The following is a 14,821-nucleotide window of genomic DNA, read 5'->3' as shown; positions in this document are numbered from 1 at the left end:
GATCAAAATAAACTGTTATCTAAAATTTTTTGCTTTTATTTATTTTTAATTGAACTACAGTTAATTTATAATATTGCATTATTTTCAGGGATATATAAAAGTGGTTCAGATATATATATATATAATCTTTTCAGATTCTTTTCCTTTTCCATTAAAAGTTATTACGAGATACGGAATATCCCAGTGCTATGCAGTAAATCATTATTATTCTTTTTATATAGTAGCATGTATGGGAGCTTCCCTGGTAGCTCAGCTGGTTAAGAATCTGCAGTTAAAAATTAACTGCAGGAGGTTAAGAATCTCCTGCAGTGCAGGAGACCCAGGTTCTATCCCTAGGTTGGGAAGATCCCCTGGAGAAGGAAATGGCAAACCGCTCCAGTATCCTTGCCTGGAAAATGCCACAGACAGAGGAGCCTGGCGGGCTGCAGTTCATGGGTCGCAAAGAGTCAGGCATGACCAGTGACTAACACTGGGTCACTATGTATCTATTAATCCCATATGCCTAATACATCCCCCTTTCTTTCCCCTTTGGTAACCAGAGGCTTGTTTTGTATGTCTATGAGTCTGTTTCTGTTTTGTAAATAAGTTCATTTGTATTATTTTTTAGATTCCACATATAAGTGGTATATAAAATTTGTGTTTCTGACTTACTTAATTTAGTATGATATGGTATATATATATATCAGTTCAGTTCAGTCGCTCAGTCGTGTCCGACTCTTTGCAAACCCATGAATTGCAGCACGCCAGGCCTCCCTGTCCATCACCAGCATACATATATGTACATGTATATATATATATATACATATGCATACATACATACAATGGGATATTACTTATAAAGAGGAATAAAATATTGCCATTTACAGCAACATGGATGGGCCTAGAGATGATCATACTAACTGAAGTCATCTGCTTTTACAAGCATCCTTCAGGGCATGTTGGTCAGTCACAGGCCAGACTTCTTACCACAGCAGACCTGCTGAGTGAGGAGCTCTGCTGAAAATCTCTCAGTGGCCTGAGAGGGAGTTGACAGGCTGTTCCAGAAGCTGGACGCCTCGTCCCAGAGCAGACCAGCTGTGTCCCTTGTCATGGCAGAAGGGCAAAAGCAAAGAGAGCAGAACCAAGGAGCACTTTGGGCAATGCCTCTAAGCTGGACTTGAAAACCAAGCTGCCAGGACTCACATCTTCATGCATCCTCTTAATCTTCAATCACTTTTCTCTCTCCTAAGTGGCAGGGGAACTCCCAGGCGTCCACATGAGTAAGTGTGGATTGACTGGAGTGGAAACTGGTCAACATTACTTTGGGTGGTGTTGGGGTAGGTCAACGTGCTGGTGTATCATACTCATGCCAAACCTCAAAAGAATTATTATCCTCCAATTTCAAATGTATTTTCCTACTGGGAAACCATAGGAAATGGTCAGATCTTTGACATAGTCCACTGGCTATTTCTGCCTTCCTCTGAGAATTTATTCTCTTTCTAGAACATATCTACTCTTTTTGCTGATGGATTGAGGAGAGTTTCTAAATTTTTTTTTTTTTTTTTTGCTTATCAGGAAATTTATGCTTAGAATCACTTTTCACCTGTCCTTAACACACACACACACCCCTAACTTAATTGGCCAATTTACACCATGAGCAATTCCTGTAAATCTTGTGTATTATTTTGTGATCACCACCCTAAAAGCCAAGATAATTTAGAATGTGTTTGTAAGTACTAATTTTCATCACTAAGGAACTGACCTGTTTTCATTACACATGAGTTCTAATTGCCAGTACAACTGAAGAAAACATGAACCAAATGTCAGACTTTTCATAATTTATCTGTTTCCAGGTCTACCCTCTAGCTTTGATTTGGAGGAGGGGATAACATATGAACAGATGCAGGTGAGGTTTTTGCACTGCCTCTGAATGATTTTATTTTGTTGTTTTTAATTCAATACTAACCTGATTTTTTTTTTCAACTTTAGACTGTGATTGAAGAAGTCTTAGAGGAAAGTGGCTATTACAATTTTACTTCTAACAGGTGAGATCTAGAAATGTGAAAGTTCAATATAGAACACTGGATTTAATTTCTCTAGCCTTGATTCCAGAGGTCCCACCCCCACCTTTTATTTTAAACACTTTTGTAAAATAGCTTGGCTCAGAATGATACAACCGTGGGTAGAATGTATGTTCCCCATCTTTTGTATGGGTGCAGCTGCTGTATTCTTAGTTGGAAAAGAGTGATAGCTTAGTAGTAATTTACTCCCATAAAAAATGAACATAATGAAATCGAAAAGTATTTCTACATTTCAAAAAAATTAAACATTTGTCCCATATTGGAAGAGCTGTAAACTCAAATTTCCATAACTAAAACCTATCCATTATTTGTATAGAATGCAAGGGGGAAAATCCACCTAAACAAAGAATCACTTCTGGTGAATTTAAGAAATGTTTGTGGGAGAAGGATTTGTTGTTATGTGTTCCTTTTTGCTTACCCTAAATAAGAAACTTCAATTTACTGGGGCTGTGTGTTATCTTCTAAAATAATCATCATTGGTGCTCTAAAAATATACTCTATCAATTTCATTCAGCTCTGGATTTCTGCAGTTTTACTGTTGGGCACAGTTTCGGGCAAAAAGATTTGAGTACAGTTAGTTTATTTGAGAGGCAATCCCAAGAAACTCTGCTAGGGGATTGAAGAAATAATTCAACAAAGCCTTCGTTTTCAAGCAAGTTACCATTGTGGTATGTGGAGCTTGATCACACTGCGGAAATCTGAGAGCCAGTGGGGAACATGTGCTTCAGTTCTCCCACTCGTGGACTGAGGAAGCTGGGCTGGTATTTATCTCTAATTTCTGTTAGTCATTTTCTGAGTACTTTTCCCCCAGGAGATGTTAGTTACCTGGCATTTCTGGCCTTCTGTAAAGGTGGAGACAGTAGATTCTAGAGGTCAGAGAAATCCTCAGGAAAAGAAATTCAGGTGTTGGGAATTGGGCACCAGGTTGTCATGTTTGAAGTACTTTTTTTAAAATATAAATTTATTTATTTTAATTGGAGGCTAATTAGTTTACAATATTGTATTGGTTTTGCCATACATCAATATGAATCTGCCACGGGTGTACTGAAGTACTTTGAATGTGGGGGTATGGACCCTGAATTTGTCTGCTGTACATGAGCTGGCCACTCATAACAGAATCACCACATTGGACCATGAGTAACCACTTACATGTCCTATATGACCAAAACTGCTTTAGGAGGCATGGTTCTCTGGAGTTTATTTTCCCTAACTAGCCCTTTCTACCTGGATGAACTGCCTTCCTGTCTAGCTAATGAAGCTATCTGGTGACCACTATTTAAATTATTCTAGAAATCTTCCCCAAAGATAACTGTTAGCCATGGAAAGAGAAAGAGGTCTCAAGAACATACTATCAAGATGATTATATGGAAATTAGATTCATTTTTGAGGTTCAGTCTCCAACCTTTTTTCCCTCCCTGTTTCAATGAATTGCTCTGTGAATCACAGATAAAATTATTCACCTGCTTGCTCTTTTGGCTTGATAATATATTTCCAAAATACTATCTTTGTACATTTAGATCTGTTATGATTTGAAACTGCAGAGAAATGATGAGTTATTCTTATTTACCAAAGGTATACTGTTGATAGAAATCACCATATCCATAATCACTCACCTCCTCCCATCTCTGGAGGGATTTTGAATTTTCTTTCTTTCCTCTTGATCTGAGTACACCCAGCCTTCCATGGATAATACAAATGTCTCCATTCTTTACGCTTGGCAGCTTATTATTTCAAGTGCCCTCGGCTTGTAATGGGGCAAAAGTTATACTAATCACTTTTTAAATCTGCATTTTCTCAAAGACTCAGGATCATGGGCAATGAATACTTCAAATTTTTGTAGGAAGTCAACTAAATATAATGAAAAACCAGGTGTGTCAGGAACTTAGGAAAGCTCTTACAAGAGCTCTTATCTTTTCTTTTTTTAGAATAATTTCAGTCTTATTTTAAAATTTATTTTTATCCTTTTCAATTCTACTATTATTAAGTTTTTAAAAAAATGAAACATTGGGACTTTCCTGGTGATCCAGCGGTTGTGAATCTGCCTACCTACGCAGGGAACCCAGGTTCAGTCCCTGGCTTGGGAAGACTCCCCATGCCACAGGGCAACTAAGCCTGCCTGCCACAGCTACTGAAGCCCACATGCCCTGGAGCCTGTGCTCTGCAACCAGAGAAGCCACCGCAATGAGAACACTGCACACCGCAACTAGAGAGTAGCCCCCACTCGCCGCAACTAGAGAAAGTCTGTGTATAGCAACGAAGACCAGCACAGCCAATAAATAAATAAACAATTTTCTAAAAAATCAAGCATTACTTCTACTTCTAAAGACACATTCCTGTACTAAAAGAAATTGTAGATTTTCTTCTTATGGTAAATAGACAATAAGATGCTATGCTGTATTTAGTCACTCACTTGTGTCCGACTCTTTGAGACCCCATGGACTGCAGCCCACCAGGCTTCTCTGTCCATGGGGATTCTCCAGGAAGGAATAGTGGTGTGAATTTCAACTCCCTCCTCCAGGGGATCTTCCAAACCCAGGGACTGAATCCAGGTCTCCCACATTGCAGGTGGATTCTTTGCCATCTGAGCCACTAGGGATGCCCAAGAATACGGGAGTGGGTATCCTATCCCTTCTCCAGGGGATCTTCCTGACCCAGGAATCAAACTGGGGTCCCCTGCATTGCAGGCAGATTCTTTACCAGGTGAGCTACCAGGGAAGTCCAGATATTAAGATACCTGATAACAAAGGTGAAAAGTTATTTGTGGTTATTTTTGGAATTGTGACTAGAATACAAAGATATTTAAATGATCAAGTTAAAGCAAGATATGATGGAAATGACATCAAATTTTCTTAAAATGCTCCAAATCAAAATGAATCATTCACTCAGAAATCTGTATAACCATGATACTCCCTTTTCAGTTTCTAATAGCAGTGATAGAATATATAATTGGGGGAAAGAGTTTTCATGCTTTACTAGTAAAAATAACCCTGAGTTGTGCTTAACACCATTACTTGTTTACTGATATTCCCAATTAATTTCCAAGAAATACGTCAGGCTCCACATGGAAAGACCTAACACTTCATAAACTGAAAGTGCTCATAATTCCAAATATGAATCAAATTAGCTGTGGCAGTCCTGATTTTTCCATAGTCAAAGGGTGAGAGTGAAAGTAGCTCAGTTGTGTGCGACTCTGCAACCCCATGAACTATACAGTCCGTGGAATTCCCCAGGCCAGAGTACTGGAGTGGGTAGCCTCTCCCTTCTCCAGGAGATCTTCCCAACCCAGGGATCCAAGCCAGGTCTCCCCCATCGCAGGCAGATTCTTTACCAGCTGGGCCCAATTGCAGGCAGATTCTTTACCATCTGAGCCACAAGGGAAGGCCAAGAATACTGGAGTGGATAGCCTATCCCTTCTCTAGCGGATCTTCATGACCCAGGAATTGAACTGGGGTCTTAGATTCTTTACCAACTATCAAGGAAACCCTGACTCAAAGGGTAGTGGGTGCTAAATATCACAGAACATGTAGAGGTAATTAGAACCAATACTTAGAATCAGTAGAGTCTCTTTTCCCAAATAGGTTTTGTAAACATGCAGTATTATCAAAGATGACAATATTTGTTCCCTGAGAAATAAAGTTTCATGACCAAATATATTTGGGAAATCCTGAATGTACATTTTTCTGTTTTGGGAGAATGTTGACACACATGACTATATTGAAGACTTTGAGATATGCTATAGGAAAGAAGTCTGTTTATCTTGTTTACCCTAGTGATTCTTCATATTTTACCTGGAACACAAGTTAAGATAGCCTTCCTTAGAATGTGGTTTGAAAAATGAAACATTGTTTTAACTACTCCACCAGTATCTACTCAGATCGGCTGTTGTTATCATCATCTTAATCTTCATCATGGTCACCACTGCAAAATGTTATTAAGTGATCTTGGTTAATTGTCATACAGAGAGAATTACATACATAAGCCCTGTGTTATTCAAGTTTACAACTTAAGACTGTCAGTCAGACCTATACATATGTCTACAAAGCATGCAGACAGCAATTAAAGCACTAAGCCAAGATATGGCACGTAGCAGCTTAGATTACAGGGTTCATGTTTAGTTAGAAACAGAGAGATGCCATTCTCAACCTGAAAGTCTCAGAAGGCCATTATCTAGCTACTAGCTCTCTTTGGGGAAGATACATAGAAGTGTTTAAATAATGGTGAGGCTTCTTGGGCAGAGGGTAGGAAGAATGTCTCAGGCACAGCATGCTGCATTAGTTAAAGAGATAACAGAGACAGCAACAGGGAGCCCTAGCCCAAATGAGGGATTTGGGGAGGGGAAGTAGGACTGAGTTGAGAGTGCAATGAAAATAAAACAAGGTCAAAACAAACTGGGCCAGCCTTGAAAAGTGAAAGTGAAAAGTGTTGGTCGCTCAGTCATGTCCAACTCTTTGCAACCCCATGGACTGTAGCCCACCAGTCTCCTATGTCCATGGAATTCTCCAGGCAAGAATACTGGAGTGGGTAGCCATTCCCTTCTCCAGGGGATCTTCCCAACCCAGGGATTGAACCTGGGTCTCCTGCACTGAAAGCATAAATTCTTTGGCACTCAGCCTTCTTTATGGTCCAATCCATACATGACTACTGGAAAAATCATAGCTTTGACTATACAGACCTTTGTCAGTAAAGTGATGTCTCTGCTTTTTAATACACTGTCTAGGTTTGTCATAGCTTTTCTTCTTAGCAAGTGTCTTTCTATTTCATGACTGTATTCTCTGTCTACAGCGATTTTGGAGTCCAAGAAAATAAAGTCTGTCACTGTTTCTATTTTTCCCCATCTCTTTAGTTCTTCCCGTTCTGCCTCTGGGGTCGTGTTATCTTCATATCTTAGGTTATTGATATTTCTCTCAGCAATCTTGATTCCAGCTTCTGATTCATTCAGCCCAGCATTTTGCATCATGTACTCTGCATGTAAGCTAAATAACCAGGGTGACAATATAAAGCCTTAATATATTCTTTTCCCAATTTTGAACCAGTCTGTTGTTCCACGTCTGGTTCTAATTGTTGCTTCTTGACCTGCAAACAGTTTTCTCAGGAGGCAAGTAAAGTGGTCTGGTATTCCCATCTCTTTTAAGAATTTTCCGCAGTTTGATGTGATCCACACATTCAAAGACTTTAGCATAGTCAATGAAGCAGAAGTAGATGTTTTTCTAGAATTCTCTTCCTTTTTCTATGATCCAAAAGATGCTGGCATTTTGATCTCTGGTTTCTCTGCCTTTTCTAAACCCAGCTTGAACATCTGGAAATTGTTGGTTTCACGTACTGTTGAAGCCTAGCTTGAAAGATTTTGAGCATTATCTTGCCAGATTGTGAAATGAGCACAATTGTATGGTAGTTTGAACATTCTTTGGCATTGCCCTTCTTTAGATTGGAATGAAAACTGACCTTTTCCAGTACTGTGACCACTGCTGAATTTTCCAAATTTCCTGGCATATTGAATGCAGTACTTTCACAACATCATATTTTAGAATTTGACATAGCTCAGCTGGAATTCCATCACTTCCACTAGCTTTGTTCATAGTAATGCTTCCTAAGGCACACTCAACTTCATACTCCAGGTTGTCTGGCTCTAGGTGAGTGGTCACACTATCTTGATTATCTGGGTCATTAAGATCTTTTTGTTCGTATAGGTCTTCCATGTATTCTTGTCACTTCTTCTTAATATCTTCTGCATCTGTTAGATCCATACCATTTCTGTCCTTTATTGTGCCCATCTTTGTATAATATATTGCACAAAAATATATTTTACACACATTAATATTTAGCTTTCTCACCAGAATGATACCATCTAGCTTGCCTTAATTATATCACTGTTGTTATGAGAGTAAAACTGTTCAGTTTTGTGGGTGAATAGAGAATGAGCATATCATTCAGGTCCTGGCAGGCTACAGTCCATGGGATTACCAATATTTGGACATGACTGAGTGACTGAGCCCAACACAGCACAGCACACATTAATATTTTATTTTTTAACAATGAAATATGTGTTGCGGTAAAAAGAAATTATTGATTCAACTTGCTTTGCTTTAAAATAGGCATTAAATGTACAAGCTACTTGGGATAGGCTTTAATTTTTCCACTATAGAGTTATCAGTTACTATTAAACTTATAATTTGAGAAAGACAATGTCAGCACTGAACTTAAGCAAAAGGCAGCTTTCTAAAAATCTCCCCATTTTATGCTTAGAATCACCATTTTATTCATTTATTTACTTGTATACCTGAGCTACTGCTTTTGAAATTGAATGTGTGAACTAAAATATTTGAGATTGTAGAGAACACTTTCTACTTCTGAATGTTCTAGGTATCACTCCTATCCATGGGGGACCAAGAATTATCCAACCAAAAGATGAACGTGCTGCACTTTAAACGGACCTGGTTTTCCCAGTGAAGGTCAAGTTCTGGACTGAAGCCTCTACTGGCAAGATGCCCAAGGACTGGGTGATACTCCAAGAGTATGGAAGAGAAAAGACCAATATGCCACAGTGCCCGCAGGGCCTCTTTCTAGAGATCCAGTGCTACGAGGCTCCATCCTTGGGATACACAGATACAGGATAGCGGGGCTTCCAGTGTACTCCTGGGAGAAACTGCTGCAGAATTCACCTATGAGAAGAAAACTCGCTCCTTGCAGGACTTTCCTCCAAGTTAAAAAGAAAACAAAAAAATGACATATTTTTTCAAAGAAATACTTTTTACTTAGAATTGCTAAAACTATGTTTAAAGGCATCTAGCTTTCTATGTATAGTTTTAGATAAAGAAAATTATAGAACTCAGAACAGTAATATTGGGTAATTCACTGTATCCATCAATTTTTTAATGGTAAAAGAAATTCAGAATATGTGATTGAAATATTGTGTAGTTTTATTTGTTTGTTTTACTGAAAGGATTGCTTTTCCCTTAACCATGTGGGTGCTAGTGATCTTGAACCGTGATATAGTGTGGACAGTATTTGTGACCTTGCACAGCCTCTGGGAATACCTGTCAGGTTGTCAGATTTAAGTTAGACCAATAGAATGTATGGATGTACAGTGTGTGTGTGTGTGTGTGTGTGTGTGTGTGTGTGTGTGTAGGGGTAAGACGGAGGTTTAGATTAGGCTAATGCTTTGCTGCTAATCACACTCATAGTGTCCTTAGAGCACTTTGAAGAGTCATAGAGTCTATGAAACAGATGCAATATTCCACATTCTAACTCTCTAGCTAAAATTACCTATATTGCTTTTAAGTTTTTATTATTTGAGAATTTGAAATGAAAATAAGTTATATAATAAAATATGTTTCCTCTTTATTCATTGAGATGTCTCTAGAAAAGAGAATTCAGAATGCCAAAACAGTGTCCCATTCCTGTGTGGGGATAATTTATGGGGAAAATTCTTATAGATTCTTACTGGGCTAAAAAGTCTCTTCTACTGACTTCTTATAACTGGTGTAATGTCAAGAAATTATCACCAAGTCAGACTGTGCTTCTAACTAAGGCATTTTTTAAAAGTTAATCAATTTGTTTAGTTATTTCTGGCTGTCCTGGGTCTTCATTGCTGCCTTCAGTCTTTCTCTGGTGGTGGCTTCTCTTGTGGCAGGGCCTGGGCTCTAGGGCACGGGAGTTTCAGTGCTTGCAGCTCACTGGCTCTGTAGTGCAGACTCAGTAGTTGTGGTTCCTGGGCTTAGTTGCTCCGCGGCACGTGGGATCTTCTTGGACTAGGAATCCAATCAGTATCCCCTGCATTGCAACGTGGTCTCTTAACCACTGGGCCACAAAGGAAGCTCTTCAGGGAGTGTTTTAAATCTAAATAATTAGTCACCTAAAGCTGGAATTATGCTTTTTACTTCTAATTCTAGCTTCCCTGGTGGCTTAGAGGGTAAAGAGTCTGCCTGCAATGCGGAAGACCCAGGTTCAATCTCTGGGTCGAGAAGATCCGCTGGAGTAGGAAATGGCACCCCACTCCAGTACTCTTGCCTGGAAAATCCCATGGACGGAGGAGCCTGGTGGGCTACAGTCCATGGGGTCACATAGAGTTGGACACAACTGAGTGACTTCACTTTCCTTTCTATCTTATTTACATTGATATATTTTTAGTGTGATCAAATAAAATTTAGTACAGTGGTTGAAACACAAATATCTTTTCTATAGTATGGGGAAATCTCTTAATGTGACTCCATATAATTTTTACAATTAGTGTATTTAGTACTTAAATTATATCCAATTCTTCTTTAGCTAGTGCCTTTGAAAATTGCCAATGATCCTTTTCTTTAAGCCAAATTCATAATTTCAAAGACACTGTAATTAACAGTAATAAGTGAGAATACAGCGATAAATTTCAGTTTTAGCTTTCAATCAAATTAATCCACATGTGAAATTTACATATGAAATCAAAAGGTTATGATAGTGTTGATTTAAACCAGAAACAAATTGTATTTCTATTCCAGCTTAATTTGAACCTGCACAATTATTTTTTCTTTCTTTCTTCAGGTATGGAATGGGCACATGCCTTTGTTGTACAAGAGGCACAGGCCTAGAGAAGAATAAATTTTCATTGTGACAGAAGTCAGTACCTAGAGATAAACCAAGATGTAGGGTGAAAGTTTGAACCGTAAAGTCCTTCTACAAAGGTGTAGAAAAGATTAGTATTCGGAAGTCACACCTTGGTAAGAGAAGAGAAGTTGTTTATTTGAAGGTTTTTAAATGCATATAGTTGACCTTATAGACCAGAAAAGGAGCAAAATATTCTATCATACTAACTCTTCTAGATCATAACAATGGCATTTATTATGCTAGAAGTTAGTGAGAATGAACAAAAATAAGCAAATGAATGCCTTTTTCAACAGCAGTGTTAGGCTCATCAACTCTAAGCTGATAGATGCATTCTTTTGCCAAAATAGTATATTCTTAAACTACCACAGTCACTGAATCAGCATTCTCCCAGTGCAAGACCAAGACTTTAAGAGGTTAGACAGTTGTGAAGCAAGCGTTTTGTGCAGGGGCCCACATCTCAGCAGTAAGGTTAGCAAAGAAGGACCTCTCCCAATAAAAACGAGAAGCATCCTTCTGTTTTGACTGTCTAAACTGTCTTTTAGTGCAAAGAGATTGTTACTTGAACTTAATAGGTCTCAATCTTTTCCTGATTACATTTACATTTTTTCTCTTCTTTTTATATAATTTTAAAATGATATGTTGTGCAACGAAATCCATGTGAGTTCATCTAATATTCACTGAATATTTGTATGAGACAATACGAATCGAATCAGTCTTCTCAGGTCATTTTTATATGCAAATACTTCAGTTCATTATGTGTTGATCCACCAGGTCTACCTGAATATGTGTCCTTGAAATTGTCATTTCATTTTTAAAAGCGGAATATTTCATTCTCAGGGAGGTGGCTGTAGGAGGCATATGTGCTTGCTGTTTGCTAACTTTGTCTACTTTCAGATGTGTGATATTTAATTAGAGCTCTTCAGAGAATAATGAAATGGACACTAGACCCAGAGCTCATGGATGCATTCAGAAAACTTCTGGGAAAATGCTGCTGAGTTTTGTGTGGACATCTGTCTGGTTCTGGGTGATGTGTGTGCATCTGTTTTGGCATCTTAAAACAGAATTAATTAAGAAACATTGTTATGAATTTTACCCAAATGTTGGAACTGGATTGCAGTTAAAGTCTTCCTAGAGATACCACCTATGATTTATTAAATATAAATACTATGAATTTTGATGTTCAAAAACTAAATAGGACCTGTTAATTATGTACAATTCCAGCAATATCATCAATTAATTACCACTCACATTTAAGATGTGTGATGGTGACAATATTGCTTAGTGAATTTCATCAGTATCAGTATGCATAGAATCCACATCATTCCTTTTGATATGCAGAATTGAAAAATATATTTATTGCTATGACTCTGTTTGAAATGGTGAGGAACCGTGCATATCAAGTATGCTGGATTCCTTTCGAAATGGCTTCAGCTTCTGTATGAAGGCAGGAAAAAAAAATGTAAGCTACTTTTATTGTTTTTGCCTTTACTTTGTTTATGGTGTGTATTCATGAGCACCGAACTCACAGGAGAGACCAGCATGGGCATCAGCGCTGACTCCGCTTCTCAGCACGTGGGAGACACAACTGCAGAGGCCTCCCAAGCAAGGGAAGCCCAGTACTTCTGTGTGTCAACCAGGGCTCTTTGAATGAAATTCCACCCAAACATGAAATTCTTCACGTTCAACAACTAAATGGGATAGCAAGTGTAGTTTACATATGACTTTATGATATTTTTAGATTGTATGCTTTGGCAGAAATTTACATAGTTTTGGATGGATTATTTTTCCAATTGAAATATGCTGCTAACAATGTGCTCACCTATGAATGCTATTTTCTATATTGATAGGAAGACACAAAGGTCTCAGGGGAACGACTTTGTGATAAAGAAATTCTTATGTGTGTCACTACAGTTAAACTGCATGATGTAAATATGACTATTATGTTTAATCACAATCCTGCCACGATGTTTTGAAATTTGCAAGGGGGACAGGAAATATTTTATGACTCTGACTGGGTGACTGGTGGATACTGCAAATTTACATGCCCTCGGGGACTATGAACGATAATTGCCTGTAAAGGTGAAGGTCACACATCCTAAAATCATATAGCATTCTTGGTATGTGAGGTATGCTAGTCTTTTTTTTTTTTTTTTTACTATACATATATAGCAATTAACTAGTAATGTGAAAGTTTTAAAATGCAGTGTATTGCTTTATGCTAAAAGTAAATGAACTCTACTCTCAATTGAAAACAATATTATTCCTCTAAATGTGAAAAGCTTCCTTTTCTTCATTCTGCAGTATGAAGTTTTGCACTGTACCCAGAGGTAGCATAAGTGTATTATAGAGAAAGTATATTATAGCAAATATGTGATTCTTTAAATGTTAACATTTGAAAGTAGCCCATCTTAAGCAAAGATGAAGTTTTGTCTTTATAGAAAGTTACTGCCATTTTGGTAGGTAATCAACAAGCCTGAATGGATGCTTGGAATTAATCTGGTGAACTCACCAATGAAAAATTAGCTGATGTTTTTGCAAACAAGTAGAAAGAAGTTCAAACTAGAAATAACAAACCAAGAGGGAAAAAATGCTTTATGACCTTAGTACCTTTAAGTCATACTAATGTCTCAAAAAATATTCTTAACCCATGATTTAGTTCTACATTTCAAGTATAAGTTGAGTCAGGATTCTGAAAAAGAATCATTAGGCTTATAGATGGCATTACATTTTAGCTTTCCTTGCCCTCCATGTTCTCTGTGTTTACCTCATGAATTTTGAAAGAAATAGAGGTGGTTCAGGGATACCTTATATCCAGAAAGGATAGATGAACCCAACATTAACAGTGAGGGGGGTGAATAAATGCAAGTACTCAGAAGTGAAATCTCAACTTACCATAGAGGAAACCTTTCGATGAGGTGGGATGATCCCCCAATAAAAGCTACTTTGAGAAGCCAGAGGGTGAGTAGAAGGCTAGTGATTCCCCAGTGCCTGTTGTCATTCAGCAGGGAGTCACCAGGTGGTGAGCAGTTGACAGAAGGGCCAGGAAGCTCTGTGTCCAAAATAGCCAATTCCTGTTTTGGATTGTTTTTCCTTTTTTTCCATCATTAGTTTTTTCTTTTCTTCTGGATTCCCACACACATACACATGCTATGGTTTCTTCCATACATATGTAAAAGACAGTCTTTTAATTCTAATCATCCTTCAGGTTAGTCAAGGTCTAAGACTAGACCTGGGCTCCTATGATGAGAGGAAATATGAGTGAAAAGAGAAATCATAGGAACTTTGTCTTACGGTTTGCAGTGGGTTAGTTTTACAATTCGGAGAAGGCAATGGCACCCCACTCCAGTACTCTTGCCTGGAAAATCCCATGGATGGAGGAGCCTGGTAGGCTGCAGTCCATGGGGTTGCTAAGAGTCAGACACGACTGAGGGACTTCACTTTCACTTTTCACTTTCATGCATTAGAGAAGGAAACGGCAACCCACTCCAGTGTTCTTGCCTGGAGAATCCCAGGGACGGGGGAGCCTGGTGGGCTGCCGTGTATGGGGTCACACAGAGTCGGACACGACTGAAGTGACTTAGCATAGCATAGCATAGCATAGTTTTACAGTTTGTCTTAGGGTAAAAATCATAATCACATGCATTGTCTCACTTGTTAGAAAGGCAGTACAAGTGGTTGTCAAGTGCTGGATCCAGTTAGAAAAGTTAAAGTGTTAGTCACTCAGTCATGTCTGACTCTTTGGGAGCCCATGGACTTTAGCCCAGCAGGCTCCTCTGTCCATGGAATTTTCCAGGCAAGAATACTGGAATGGGTTACCACTCCCTTTTTCATGGGTCCAGTTTAATCTCAGCTTTTTCACTTAAGTCATTTAAATTCTCTGTGTTGGGGAGGCGGTCCTCAGATGGCTGAGCAATAGGACAGGGAGACCACTTTCTCCCCCACAAATTCATCAAAAGAACATTTGAATGCTGAGTAAATGTTAAAAATTAAAAATTAAAAAAAATAAAGAATGATAGTAATGTCTCCATCCAAGGAAGGGAGTCTTAAAAAAGAGAGAAGTTTCCAAACACCAGGAAACACTCTCACTGGCATGTGCTCACATTGACTCGGCCACACTGGGCCTGCCCCCGCTCACGGCGTGTGTGCTTTCCCTGTCTACACTGCTTAGGCTCTAGGTT

At 38.6% G+C, this 14,821-nt stretch overlaps 1 protein-coding gene across 1 annotated transcript in view; it reads left to right on the top strand.

The window, feature by feature from the left end:
* NEK10 (NIMA related kinase 10) overlaps positions 1-12,453 on the top strand; it is a 269,835-nt gene extending 257,382 nt beyond the window's left edge. Inside the window, 3 exon segments of the mRNA XM_059879962.1 lie at positions 1,833-1,885; positions 1,969-2,024; positions 8,421-12,453. Coding sequence (XP_059735945.1) covers positions 1,833-1,885; positions 1,969-2,024; positions 8,421-8,469 — 158 coding nt within the window. The 3' untranslated portion in view covers positions 8,470-12,453.
* The last annotated feature ends 2,368 nt before the right edge of the window (positions 12,454-14,821 follow it).

The sequence above is a fragment of the Bos taurus genome, chromosome 22 (assembly GCF_002263795.3).
Source record: "Bos taurus isolate L1 Dominette 01449 registration number 42190680 breed Hereford chromosome 22, ARS-UCD2.0, whole genome shotgun sequence".
NCBI lineage: Eukaryota > Metazoa > Chordata > Mammalia > Artiodactyla > Bovidae > Bos > Bos taurus.
The sequence above is the reverse complement of the archived record's forward strand: the minus strand, read 5'-3'. Positions and strand labels throughout refer to the sequence as shown.